The 13,908-nt window shown below is 41.3% G+C and overlaps 1 protein-coding gene across 8 annotated transcripts in view; it reads left to right on the top strand.

Annotated features, from left to right (window-relative positions):
• Window positions 1–13,908, top strand: part of znf385a (zinc finger protein 385A) — a 176,963-nt gene that overhangs the window by 99,502 nt on the left and 63,553 nt on the right. For 7 of the 8 annotated variants that reach the window (XM_061986477.2, XM_061986421.2, XM_061986413.2 and 4 more), the window contains one exon: window positions 11,970–12,080. The exons of the other annotated variant lie outside the window; for it this stretch is intronic. In XM_061986477.2, the coding sequence (XP_061842461.1) occupies window positions 11,970–12,080 (111 nt within the window). The remainder of the gene's footprint in view (window positions 1–11,969; window positions 12,081–13,908) is intronic. 8 annotated transcript variants of the gene reach the window in all.

The raw sequence follows: 13,908 nt of genomic DNA, 5'->3' as shown, positions 1-13,908 counted from the left end.
AGTTTTGGATGATACTACAAATTTGGGTAACAATCCGATACCAAGTCGTTACAGGATCATACAGTGGTCGTATTCAAAGTCCTCATGTGTCCAGGGACATATTTCCTGAGTTTATAAACATCATATACATTTTAAAAAAACGAAACAAGATGTTGTGATGCCAAAAAATATTGACGTAATCAGAGTAGTATCGACACACCGTGAGCTACGGTGTGTAGTGAAGCATGTTTAGATATTCCTCATCCTGCAGGGATGATACTTGTTATAGCTTCACCTTTATCGTTAGTTTTTAAGCCAAAATGCGTCCGTTCTCCCTTTTCTGTCTACACTCTGTGTCTGCTTGGAAGTACTCTGTGATTGTGTGCTGCCGAACATGCTTGTCTGCTCGTAAACAAGCAATGTCACGACGTGACTTTGATGTGGGCGCGGGGGTGGGTGCAGGACCGGTACGTTTCAGAGACGGTATCGTACCGAAAATGATTCATTAGTATCGCGGTATTATAAGAATACCGGTATACCGTACAACCCTACAATGATGTCTTTTTAGTGGATTGGTACCCGTCAAGGTAGTTAAACATGACTTTTGCGGCACTAGAGGAAATATTAGAATGCAGAAATGTATCTGACATTATCAGGTTTATTTGTATAACCTGGTACAAAACCAATTTTTAACTTAAATGACACTTTTCAAAATGCTCCATTTGTAAAGAACATGAATTTAAGTGTGGTGCTTCACTGCTTCAATGCAACCTTTGGTGTTCTCTGGCGCATTGGATGATCGATGCAAGTCTGATCAGTGGCAATGGACAGTTGCATGAACCCATACTTACACAACAGCCTGGGGCACCTCCTCCTCATGCTGCTCACCAGCCTGGTCACATACTGCTGTGGGACGGCATTCCACTCCTCAACCAGGAGTCATCACAAGTCAACCATGTTTGTTGTTGGTTACTCTAGCATGAACAGCACGCCCATGCTGCACCCAAAAGTGCTCGGTTGGGTTGAGGTCAGGACTTTTTGGCAGGCCGCTTTGTTCTTTCTACTCTCAATTTCTGGACACAGTCACAGATTAAAACCCCTCCTCTGGAACGGGTGTCGTCAACTTGGAGAATAGTTCAGTCTCCGACAAAAGAGATCTAGGATGACCCTCAGTGATGACAAGTTTCATTTTCCCAGTGATGAATATAAATCAGAATCAGCAATCACCTGCTTGGCATAAACAGGGAAGATTTTCCACATAATGTGCTTCTCATCCCACTAATGTATGTTCTTTATCATCCAAAGGCACAATAAACTTTCAAGCCAAGAAGCATTTTTGTCCACTAAAAACACATCTTATCATTCTCACAGTTATTGATTACCATTATGTAACTATTACTGCAGTATATGGACAATACAAAAACGCTAGGGGTTACAAAGACAAGACACTCATATTGTATTATACAAACCCCGTTTCCATATGAGTTGGGAAATTGTGTTAGATGTAAATATAAACGGAATACAATGATTTGCAAATCATTTTCAACCCATATTCAGTTGAATGCACTACAAAGACAAGATATTTGATGTTCAAACTCATACATTTTTTTTTTTTTTGCAAATAATCATTAACTTAGAATTTCATGGCTGCAACACGTGCCAAAGTAGTTGGGAAAGGTCATGTTCACCACTGTGTTACATGGCATTTCCTTTTAACAACACTCAGTAAACGTCGACGTCCACAGTCTCCAAAAACAATTTGAAATGTGGACTCGTCAGACCACAGAACACTTTTCCACTTTGTATCAGTCCATCTTAGATGAGCTCAGGCCCAGCGTAGCCGACGGCGTTTCTGGGTGTTGTTGATAAACGGTTTTCGCCTTGCATAGGAGAGTTTTAACTTGCACTTACAGATGTAGCGACCAACTGTAGTTACTGACAGTGGGTTTCTGAAGTGTTCCTGAGCCCATGTGGTGATATCCTTTACACACTGATGTCGCTTGTTGATGCAGTACAGCCTGAGGGATCGAAGGTCACAGGCTTAGCTGCTTACGTGCAGTGATTTCTCCAGATTCTCTGAACCCTTTGATGATATTACGGACCGTAGATGGTGAAATCCCTAAATTCCTTGCAATAGCTGGTTGAGAAAGGTTTTTCTTAAACTGTTCAACAATTTGCTCACGCATTTGTTGACAAAGTGGTGACCCTCGCCCCATCCTTGTTTGTGAATGACTGAGCATTTCATGGAATCTACTTTCATACCCAATCGTGGCACCCACCTGTTCCCAATTTGCCTGTTCACCTGTGGGATGTTCCAAATAAGTGTTTGATGAGCATTCCTCAACTTTATCAGTATTTATTGCCACCTTTCCCAACTTTTTTGTCACGTGTTGCTGGCATCAAATTCTAAAGTTAATGATTATTTGCAAAAAAAAAAAAAAAAAAGTTTATCAGTTTGAACATCAAATATGTTGTCTTTGTAGCATATTCAACTGAATATGGGTTGAAAATGATTTTCAAATCATTGTATTCCGTTTATATTTACATCTAACACAATTTCCCAACTCATATGGAAACGGGGTTTGTATATGAAGCAGGTCCAGACCCATGCCACTCAAAACATTAAAACACCCAACATAAAACCCCATGAATGGAGGTCTACGATCAACATGGCTATTGAAGATTTTACGACCATGTCAAAGGGACATAATACATTTAGGCCTTATAAACATCATCAACATCAATATTTTGTATCTTAAGTCCTTCCCCAACCCGCTAACATGATCACAGTTTACTTTCATATGCGTTTGGTTTCGGTTGCCGTGAGAGCGCCCCCTCCACAAAGGCCTCATGGCAGCTGCGCAGTGTTTTTAACAGCTGATTTGACTGGATGAATCGTAGCTGACCTCCACCCAGGGAACTGGACTTAAGCCCATAATTCATGTGCACAGTTACCTCAGCTCTTGTTAAACGCTCTCCAGAGAGGCAATGGTGGGTCACAGCCTTATACAGCTTGTAACGCGCACCTGCACAATGCTGCTTGTAATACTGGAGGCATCATCTGACAGCGTCTTGGAGGGCTGCAGGAAAACGTATGGTGCTGTGTAGGAGAAACCATACATAATTGTTCATATACTATATTGCTAAAAGTATTTGGCCACCTGCCTTGACTCACATATGAACTTGAAGTGCCATCCCATTCCTAACCCATAGGGTTTAATGTGATGTCGGTCACCCTTTTGCAGCTATTACATCTTCAACTCTTCTGGGAAGGCTGTCCACAAGGTTGCGGAGTGTGTTTATAGGAACTTTTGACCATTCTTCCAAAAGCACATTGGTGAGGCATGGTTCTCAGTCTCCGTTCTAATTCATCTCAAAGGTCAGGTCAGGACTCTGTGCAGGCCAGTCAAGTTCATTCACACCAGACTCTGTCATCCATGTCTTTTATGGACCTTGCTTTGTGCACTGGTGCACAGTCATGTTGGAAGAGGAAGGGGCCCGCTCCAAACTGTTCCCACAAGGTTGGGAGCATGGAATTGTCCAAAATGTTTTGGTATCCTGGAGCATTTAAAGTTATTTTCACTGGAACTATGGGGCCAAGCCCGACTCCTGAAAAACTACTCCACACCATAATTCTTCCTCCACCAAATTTCACACTCGGCACAATGCAGTTCGAAATGTACCCTTCTCCTGGCAACCTCCAAACCCAGACTCGTCCATCAGATGGAAAAGCATGATTCATCACTCATTCATCCACTGCTCTAGAGTCCAGTGGCGACGTGCTTTACACCACTGCATCCGACGCTTTGCATTGGACTTGGTAATGTATGGCTTAGATGCAGCTGCATCGGCCATGGAAACCCATTCCGTGAAGCTCTCTGCGTACTGTACGTGGGCTAATTGGAAGGTCACATGAAGTTTGGAGCTCTGTAGCAACTGACTGTGCAGAAAGTCTTTGCACTAAGCGCTTCAGCATCCGCTGACCCCTCTCTGTCAGTTTACGTGGCCTACCACTTAGTGGCTGAGTTGCTGTTGTTCCCAAACTCTTTTATTTTCTTATAATAAAGCCGACAGTTGACTTTGGAATATTTAGGAGCGAGGAAATTTCACGACTGGATTTGTTGCACAGGTGGCATCCTATGACAGTTCCATGCTGGAAATCACTGAGCTCCTGAGAGCGGCCCATTCTTTCACAAATGTTTGTAGAACATTTGTGCATGAACAACATCATGCCTAAGTGCTTGATTTTATACACCTGTGGCCGGGCAAAGTGATTAGGACACCTGATTCTGATCATTTGGATGGGTGGCCAAATACTTTTGGCAATATAGTGTATGTCCATGCAGTTGGTACTTTTTGGCATCCACCCGTCCAAATGTGCTCTTAAGTCGATTTCTGAAGAAAGAAATGGCAGCAGTCATGAGTAATAGGAAAACGCCACGTAAGATAAGAATTTCTAATATTAAGATGCCCAGCCTGGGTCTCATTCTCTTGTCTTGGTTCTATTTCCTTTCTATGTCCATAAACCCTGATTCATCCTTTTTTTCTCCTGCACTTATCCAGATGGTAGGGTTATTGTTTACGTATGTAACATCTCTGGCCGTCTCCTTGTTGTTCTATTTTTACCCTTTTTTTTGTGAAAGCCACTGTTTGTTTCTGCAGTCTGAGCACAAATCTCCTTTCTCTGTGTCCCTGCTGGCCAAGGTTCAGGGGTATTTTCTAGAATAGATGACAGCATGTGTGAGATGGCTTAAGGGAAAGTTTGGTGTTGGGCCAAATTGAGTAATTTCTTGTCTGTGAACTACAGTACACCAACGCGTCAGGTTTGTGTCGCATCTGGAAAGTTCTCTGGAACATTCTTTTAATTTTTAAACACATCAACACCAAAGCCATTTTCTTCCTCAGACCATAACTCCTGCTCACCGAAACAATGCCACATCATCTTCCTCTTTTAAACGTCTTCCTCCTTCAGCTAAAAGACCTGTGGTAGAAATCCACACCAGCTATTGACTCCCCTGACTAACACTAAAGTTAATTAGCAATGATGGCAAGATAAATTCACCTTCAAGCATGATAATTAAGTGGAATGGAGTCCAACAAAAGTGGTGTCCTTTAGTATCTGGAACAGAGCTAGAGAAGGGAGGGTCTTATATAACGACACACAAAAGAGGTGCCTAACCTGAGTCAGTAAATTTTATATGAGGTGTTTTACAGCATGCTGCTGATAGATGAACCAGCTGGAAACCCAACAACTATGAAAGTGGAAATTGCAGGATCACAATCCCCAGCTTGGCTAGGAAACAGCAGGTGCAACATGCGGTCAACGATTATAAATAGTGAATGGGTTATACTTGTATAGCGCTTTTCTACCTTCAAGGTACTCAAAGCGCTTTGAGACTATTTCCACAATCACCCGTTCACACACTGATGGCGGGAGCTGCCATGCAAAGCACTAACCACGACCTATCAGGAGCAAGGGTGAAGTGTCTTGCTCAAGGACAGTACGGACATGACAAGGTTGGTAGAAGGTGGGGATTGAACCAGGAATCCTCAGGTTGCTGGCACGGCCACTCTTCCAACCGCGCTACGCAAGCGCCGTGATGACCATGTTGTTTAAAATACTCAATGGTCACATATTATGAATACATACATACATATTGGTGGTCGTGCTAAGGTTTTACTTAACAGCTAATAATACCCATATTTGAACTGACACAGTCAAAGAGATATTCCTACTAAAGGTTTGCACGTACTAGAACACGACAGCTAGGGATGATGTTTGATAAGAAATTATCGAGTTCGAGCCTATTATCGAATCCTCTCATCGAACCGATTACTTATCGATTCTCTTATCGAGTCCAGATAGGTTGTTGTATATGGAAAAAAAACACACAATATTTGGTTTAACAAAAGCTCACTTTTATTATATAAGAAAAAAATAAAATCTAATAAATAGATAAATATTGACTTTTACCCCCCTAAAAAAAAAAAAAAAAAAAATATTGACTGTTGTTACCCAAAGTATATTAAGTGGGATTTTTCAGAAAAACAAATACATACAGTAACACAAAAACAACCTGTCTCTGTGATCACTATAGGTGTATAAATAATAATATAGTGTTAAATCAAATCAGTCCCTTGGGCACAAAACTTAAAAAATAATACAGCTCTCCAAAAAGTGCACTTCTGCTGCTATTTGACATAACTGTTTGTTATGATGCTTTGACATTTTTGCACTTTATTTCTGTATGGAAAGAAAATTCTATGAAGAGAAAAGTTGTTTGCAAATGTGGTTACAATGCTAAAAAAAGAAATACACTTTATTGAGTTAACATTATTTCTTTATAGGGGGAAAGATGTGGTGTTATGAGCTAGGGAATATAACAACTACACTACACAGCATGCAACGGGAGTGACGAGCATGCGCGGTAGCCCCGAAAAGTGTTGTTGCATGTCGCCACGCCGGCAGCTAAGAATGAGGTTATGAGCACGCTGTGAAAGTAAACGTCAAGAACTCAGCCAACACGCCTCGTCTGCATTATTTATAATTAGACAGACAACACATATACAGTGTGATTTTGTATTGTTTACAAGGAAAGAAAAACAAAAGTTAAAAAAGGGAGATGTATATTGTATATATACTGTATGTATGTGCTGTGGTTGCTTTAAGAACGTTGCGACAGCTGCCGTAAAGGAGGTGCGTTGCTAGCCTGGTTGCTATGTTTCCGGTTGGTCGTAAAAGTGTTCGTCATGTGTTTGTACCCTGCTCAAATCTCTCAGTAAAGTTATTCATTGGATTATACCTTTTGTTTTGAACTTTATTACACTTTGGAGCGCTTTTTCCGGTCCATTATTTTTCCTGCTTTCCCTATCTGCGCCTAATGACTGAGCTACGTGACGTCATTTCTTGTGATGTCTCACGGGGCATTTCTGGTCGGGACGGGATTCGTTCCAAGGGATTCGAATGAAGAACCAACTCTTTTTCTTTACTATAGTGGTCCCGATAACGGGTACCGGTTCTCAAAAAGGGATTCGAGTCCGAGGACTCGGTTCTTTTCTTATCGAACAACCGAGAAAACCAGTTTCGAGTATCATCCCTAACGACTGCACACACAAAAGTTGTTGTATATGCAGAATATATTCTTATTATCACAACGCCCGCTATAATTGGAGGAGGATATACAAATATAATCATTTAGTGGACACGGTGTGATTTATCAAGCCTGAAACGGTTTTTGCATTTACGTTTAGCTCGTAGTTGTTGTTTAGTGAGTATGTGGGGAACACATATAAGAGTAACATTAAGGCATTGTACCAACTACAGAAAAGAGCTATAAGGATTATTCACAAAGCAGATTATCAATTCTGGTTTATTGAAACTACAGGAGCTAGTAAAGTTACAGACATTATGTGTTATGTTTAAGGCTAAAAGTAAAGCATTACCAGCAAATTTACAAACAATATTTGTCATCACTTCTGAGAATGAAGAGCATAGAAGAAAAGGTCATTTCAAACATCAGCATTCAAGGACAACTTTAAAACAAATGTGCATATCAGTGGTGGGGGTTAAACTATGGAATTCTCTTTACAATGAGATTAAAGATTGTAGAAATATATTCCAATTGAAAAAAATATATAAAGACAGAACAATAAGATCATATGGACAGCCGTAAGTGTCTACATTTTGCTTTATATTTATTATTTTTCTTATTTTTTGTCTGGTTTTGTATTTGTTTTGTATCATCTCGTGAATTGTATATTACTTTTTTTGTTCGGTTTGTACTTCATGAAGTTTTGCACTTATTTTTTTTCGTGTTTTTTTGTTTGTTTTCTTTATATGTGGATGTATTTGTGTGGTTTGTATGCTTTTGAATCTGGGCTATCCATTAAGTAAGACTACTTATTATGTTGAAGGGGGCAGGAAATATAAGATTTTCTTCATCCTGTTCCTTCTCAAGCATAGGTGTGTAAATATGTGTTTAGTTGCTAAAGTTTAATTTTCTATTGATCAACAATGCACATCAATGAAGGAGATAAATACAAAATTAAAAAATGAAATATCATAGTCAGCTCCACATCATACATATAGTACATACATATCTCCAGTGAACAGCGTTGTGCTCAATGGCAATATCATTATTTCACTAAAAAGAAAAGAAAATTTAATTAAGAAAATAAAATACAACTAAATAAAATCAAACATATCTTAAAAGGGTAATGGGAAGAAGTATAAACTTTTTCGAATCTCCCCCTTTTTTACATAGTTACATAGTCTGTGATTGCAATGCATTGATAAATGATGGAGGGAGAATTCTCTGTCTGTGTGCTTGTGAACATATTTGGACTGTCAGAAATAAAAATATTACACATATTGTTTATTCAGTATTCCCGATAAGGTTTATTCAAGTGTACTGGAGAGGAGCCTACGCCAGATAGTCAAACCTCAGATTCAGTAGAAGCAATGGTGGTTTTCGTCCTGGTCGTGGAACTGTGGACCAGCTCTATACTCTTGGCAGTGTCCTTAAGGGTGAATTAGAGTTTGCCCAACCAGTCTAAATGTGCTTTGTGGACTTGGAGAAGGTATTCGACCGTGTCCCTCGGGAAGTCTTTTGATTAGTACTCAGGGAGTATGGGGTATGTGATTGTGGATGATCAATGTCAGCGCTTAGTCCGCATTGCCTGCAGTAAGTCAGATCCGTTTTCAGTGAGGGTTGGCCTCTGCCAGGTCTCCCCTTTGTCACCGATTCTGTGCATAACCTTTGAAGACAGAATTTCTAGGCACAGTCAGGGCGTTGAGGGGATCCGGTTTGGTGGCTGTAGGACTAGGTCACTGCTTTTTGCAGATAACATCGTCCTGATGGCTTCATCTGGCCAGGATCTTCAGCTCTCACTGGATTGGTTCGCAGCCGAGTGTGATGAGAATCAGCACCTCGAAGTCCGAGTCCATGGTTCTCGCCCGGAAAAGGGTGTTGTGCCATCTCCGGGTTGGGGAGGAGATTTTGCCCCAAGTGGAGGAGTTCAAGTACCTTGGAGACTTGTTTACGAGTAAGGGAAGAGGGGATCGTGAGATCGACAGGCAGCGTCTGCAGTGATGCGGACACTGTATCTGTCACGAGGTGTTGGTGACAAACCCCAAGATGCAGAGAAGGCAGGCTTGGTGCAGGAAAACATGATTTAATGTTCACAATAAGGCAAAAACACAAACCAGGAACTAGGAACAGGCAAAATGGAAACAGTAACCAGAAAACAGAAAAACTGGAAATAGCTAACGGCTAACAGGATCTGGCTAACAGGATCTGGCTAACAGGAAAACAAGAAGCTAGGAGAAAGCAAACTCCAAATAGCTATCAGGAACAGCTTACCGCTATGACGACAAGTAGTAATGACAATCACATTGCCAAGGACAGGTAGACAATACTCCAGCACAGACTAGATGGCAAGGCAGGTTTAAATAGTAGCTGGCTGATTGACACCAGGTGTGGCCAGGTGCCAATCAGCCGCAGCTGAGGGGAAGCAGCACTCAGGGAGAAAAGCAGGAAACAAAGACAAACTCTGAGGTAAAACTAAAACATAACCAAACTGTCAGGGACAAACCTGACAGTATTGATTCAATGTGGTAAAGAAGGAGCTGACCGAAAAGAACAAGATCAGGGGTACAAGCGGCTGATATGAGTTTCCTCTGTCGGGTGACGGGGCTCTCCCTTAGAGATAGGGTGAAAAGCTCTGTCATTCGGGAGGAGCTCAAAGTAAAGCAGCTGCTCCTCCACATCGAGAGGAGCCAGATGAGGTGGTTGGGGAATCTGGTCAGGATGCCCCCCGGACGCCTGCCCGGGGAAGTGTTTAAGGCATGTCCGACCGGTAAGAAGCTACGGGGAAGACCCAGGAGACGTTGGGGAGACATAGTCTCCTTGCTGGCCTGGGAACGCCTCAGGATCCCCTGGGAGGAGCTGGACGAAGTGGCTGTGTAGAGGGAAGTCTGGGCTTATCTGCTTAGGCTGCTTCCCCCGCGACCGACCTCGATTAAGCGGAAGAAAATGGATGGATGGATGGATGGATGGATGGATGGTCCGGTCAGCAGTTTTTTTATCATTGTATAGCTGCTGGATGACTTGTGGGTGCTAATTAACATGATCTCAACTGATTTGTTTTGATGTGTGTTGGTGTTTTTTTTTTTAATGGTGTTAGTTTTTTTTAACATATGAGATTCATTAATATTATATAGAACACTTATTGTTAGTATATCGCCAATGGAATATCCCTATATGAAAAAACTTCTTCCGACAAAAATCTTTTCATTTGTGATTGTGCGTCTGGAACAACCCAGCGCCTCCCAGAGCACACCTTCAGCGAGTTAAAATGTAGATTCTGTTGGCTAGATTGCACTTCTATGTTTAAAAATACACTGCAGGTTAGCGCATGATATGTAATGGGTTTGCAGTAGAAGAAGAGTGTCTCCATGGTGACAACTGGTTGTACACGCTAAATCTTCATTTAAATAGGACGATCTTTACCACTTTTGCACTTGTTATCAATTAAGTTCGCAGTCTAAGTAGATAACATGCAACACGCCCACTAATTTTAAAGCTTACACCTGCTATATTACGCAGCGTTTGTCAACTTGTTTGAGCCAAGGCACATGTTTTTCATTGAAAAAAATCCAGAGGCACACCACCAGCAGAAAACATTAAAATAGAAACTCAGCAGCCGCTTTGACAATAAAAAGTAATTCTTGCAATTGTTGGATATGACTTTAAACCATAACAGACCATGCATCACTTTAGCTCTTGTCTCAAAGTAGGTGTCCTGTCACCACCTGTCACATCACGCCGTGACTTATTTTTAGTTTTTTGCTGTTTTCCTCTGTGTAGTGTTTTAGTTCCTGTCTTGCGCTCCTATTTTGGTGGCTTTTCCTGTTTTGTTAGTGTTTTCCTATAGCAATTTCATGTCTTCTTTTGAGCGTTATTCCCGCACCTGCTTTGTTTTAGCAATCAAGACTATTTATGTTGTGCAGACGCTATCCTTCTTTGTGGGGACATTGTTGATTGTCGTGTCATGTTCGGATGTACTTTGTGAACACTATCTGTGCTCCACACGCTGTAAGTCTTTGCTGTCGTCCAGCATTCTGTTTTTGTTTACTTTGTAGCCAGTTCAGTTTTAGTTCCGTTCTGTGTAGCCATCCCTAAGCTTCAATGCCTTTTCTTAGGGGCACTCACCTTTTGTTTATTTTTGGTTTGGGCATTAGATACCTTTTTACCTGCACGCTGCCTCCCGCTGTCGTCTGCATATAGGGATCACGACAAACCATCGTCGTCTCACACACGTGTTCCCGACAAGCAATTAGTTACCTGCTTTCACCTACTGACATGGAAGAGTATTACATGGTTACTCTGCCGGGCTGTAGACAGCACAGACACTCAACAACGAGACAATATTTGTGGATTATAATTACTGGTTTGTAAAAAATAGTTTTAACCCAATTAGGTGAAATTACATAATCTCCCACGGCACACCAGACTCTATCTCACGGCACAGTGGTTGAAAAACACTGATTTAGTGCGTGTTATTTGGTGTCTTATTCGACCACCATGAATTGATTTACGTGGACCCCGACTTAAACAAGTTGAAAAACTTATTCGGGTGTTACCATTTAGTGGTCAATTGTACGGAATATGTACTGAACTGTGCAATCTACTAATAAAAGTTTCATTCAATCAATCAATCAATCAATCAACCACACACTTTATTTGCAGTGGTGCACAGCAGAAGTGCATCATACAGAGCACCATAACTATTACACGTAGCTGAGTAACAACACCAAAATATTAGAAACCCAGAAAGAAGAAAATCATTATCTTTATATGTGGTCGTGCAGCCTAAGTCATGGCTGTCAAGCATGCAATAAACACAAGACCGATAATATGAGATGTATGTTTAAATTACAATTCACATATTTATTGGTTTTCTCCTCCCTTCCCCATTCCCTGTGGCAGATGGACCCAGTCCAGAAGGCTGTGATCAACCACACCTTCGGAGTTCCACTGGTCAAGACCAAGCGTCCGGTCATTTCCTGTAACGTCTGTTCAATCCGTTTCAACTCAGAGGTACTAAATATTGCTTTTTCTCTGCAGCCATTGAATGTGTACACCTCACATCTCATGACCTTTAGAACGCGGTGATAAGTGCAACATCTTCTGCTCGGTTAGCTCGTCGGTGAGCGGATATTGACACAGAGAGGGTGTGCTACATATCGCAGCTTTGTTTTGGCACTTGTAACCCCCGTTGGAATGTAATCTGTTTAAAAGTAGTGGAGGATCAGATAATCAATAAGGAATGTGGAACAAAGCTGCAAGACCTGGCACAGAGTTCCGAGGATGAGTAATAAGTTGTTTGCAACAGGATTTCTCTGGTGAAACAACACTGACAAAGATTTATGAAAAGCTTCACCATGTGGAAATGTGATTTTACATGTGTTGAAGGCTAAACCTGCATCATGCAGTTGAACCAATTTGCCCTTGCAGTTCTTAAGAGGGGACTAATTGCATTTTGAACTCATGACTGACAATTTTACTTTTTGTGCAGTGACATTTAAAATCCAGTCTGTTTGTTCAGAGAGTAATTCCATTCAACTATACAGTGTGCACTGTGCAGTGCTAAATATACTTGCTAGGGCTGCAATCATGGCTTCCATGCGGTGAAGCAGCTACAAGGCTATAATCTCCAACCCAATTAACTGCTTGGATCTTCATACTGAACTGGTAACTTTTATCCCACAATGTTTATGCGATGAAAAACATGGAAAAGATTATGCAAAACATATATGTACAAAGTTTTGTATGGTATAAACCTATAGAGAAAATAATCAAGCTGGCCTCTCAGCAGATTCCACTGTTCTGGGAGGACTTTTTAGAAGGTTTTGGAATGTGCCTGTGGGAATTTATGTCCATTCCAGCGCATGTGTGAGGTCAAAGGTCGCTGATATTGGACCTGGTGGCTCACAACCTTTGCTCGAGTTCACCCCAAAAGGTGATGGGGTTGAGGTCAAGGCTTTCAAGTTGTTCCACACTAAACCCCTCCAAGCATGCCTTTATGGAATGTGTTCCATGCACTGCTGGAGCTTAAACCACATTGTTGGAATTATTTTGTCTTGGTAAGATAAAGCATTGAGAATAACCTTTGTGCTGTCAAACGATTTTTAAAAAATTACATGAATCACACTTTGAATGTGGATGAATCATGATTAATCACCAGTCATTACTTGCGTGCATAATTTAAATTAACTTCCAAAAAGACCCTGACATTTGGACTGGGGTGGTGTACTGTTAATATTAAAATACCGCGATATTAATGAAGTAAAAAAGGCACTATACTGCTTTTGAAAAATACCGGCATTTGTTTTTTCATGCGTCTAACGGCGCACACCATGTCACCGGTCAACATCAACACACGCACAGACCACTTGCAAGCAGAAACAGAATAGAGAAAGAAGAGAGAGAATGGACATATTGTGGCTTTGAAACTAACGGTAAATGTGGAGGTATAAACATTGAAACACCACTCTGCAAGTGGAGCTTTCGTGAGTTCAAACCCTGGCCGAGTCATACCAAAGGCTATAAAAATGGGACCCATTACCTCCCTGCTTGGCACTCAGCATCAAAGGTTGGAATTGGGGGTTACATCACCAAAAATCTTTCCCGGGCGCGTCCACCGCTGATGCTCACTGCTCCCCTCACCTCCCAGGGGTTAGGGTGATGGGTCAAATGCAGAGGATCATCTCACCACACCTAGTGCGTGTGACAATCATTGGTAATTACTTAAAATATAGCTATCTTGTAGCTAGCCACACCAGTACCGGTACCCTAGTTTGGACACTTACAATTTCATTGTCATAATGTCATATACTGTAGGGGATTTTTTAAACGTTTTACTTGA

This window comes from Nerophis lumbriciformis, linkage group LG01 (genome assembly GCF_033978685.3).
Source record: "Nerophis lumbriciformis linkage group LG01, RoL_Nlum_v2.1, whole genome shotgun sequence".
Lineage (NCBI taxonomy): Eukaryota > Metazoa > Chordata > Actinopteri > Syngnathiformes > Syngnathidae > Nerophis > Nerophis lumbriciformis.
The sequence above is the reverse complement of the archived record's forward strand: the minus strand, read 5'-3'. Positions and strand labels throughout refer to the sequence as shown.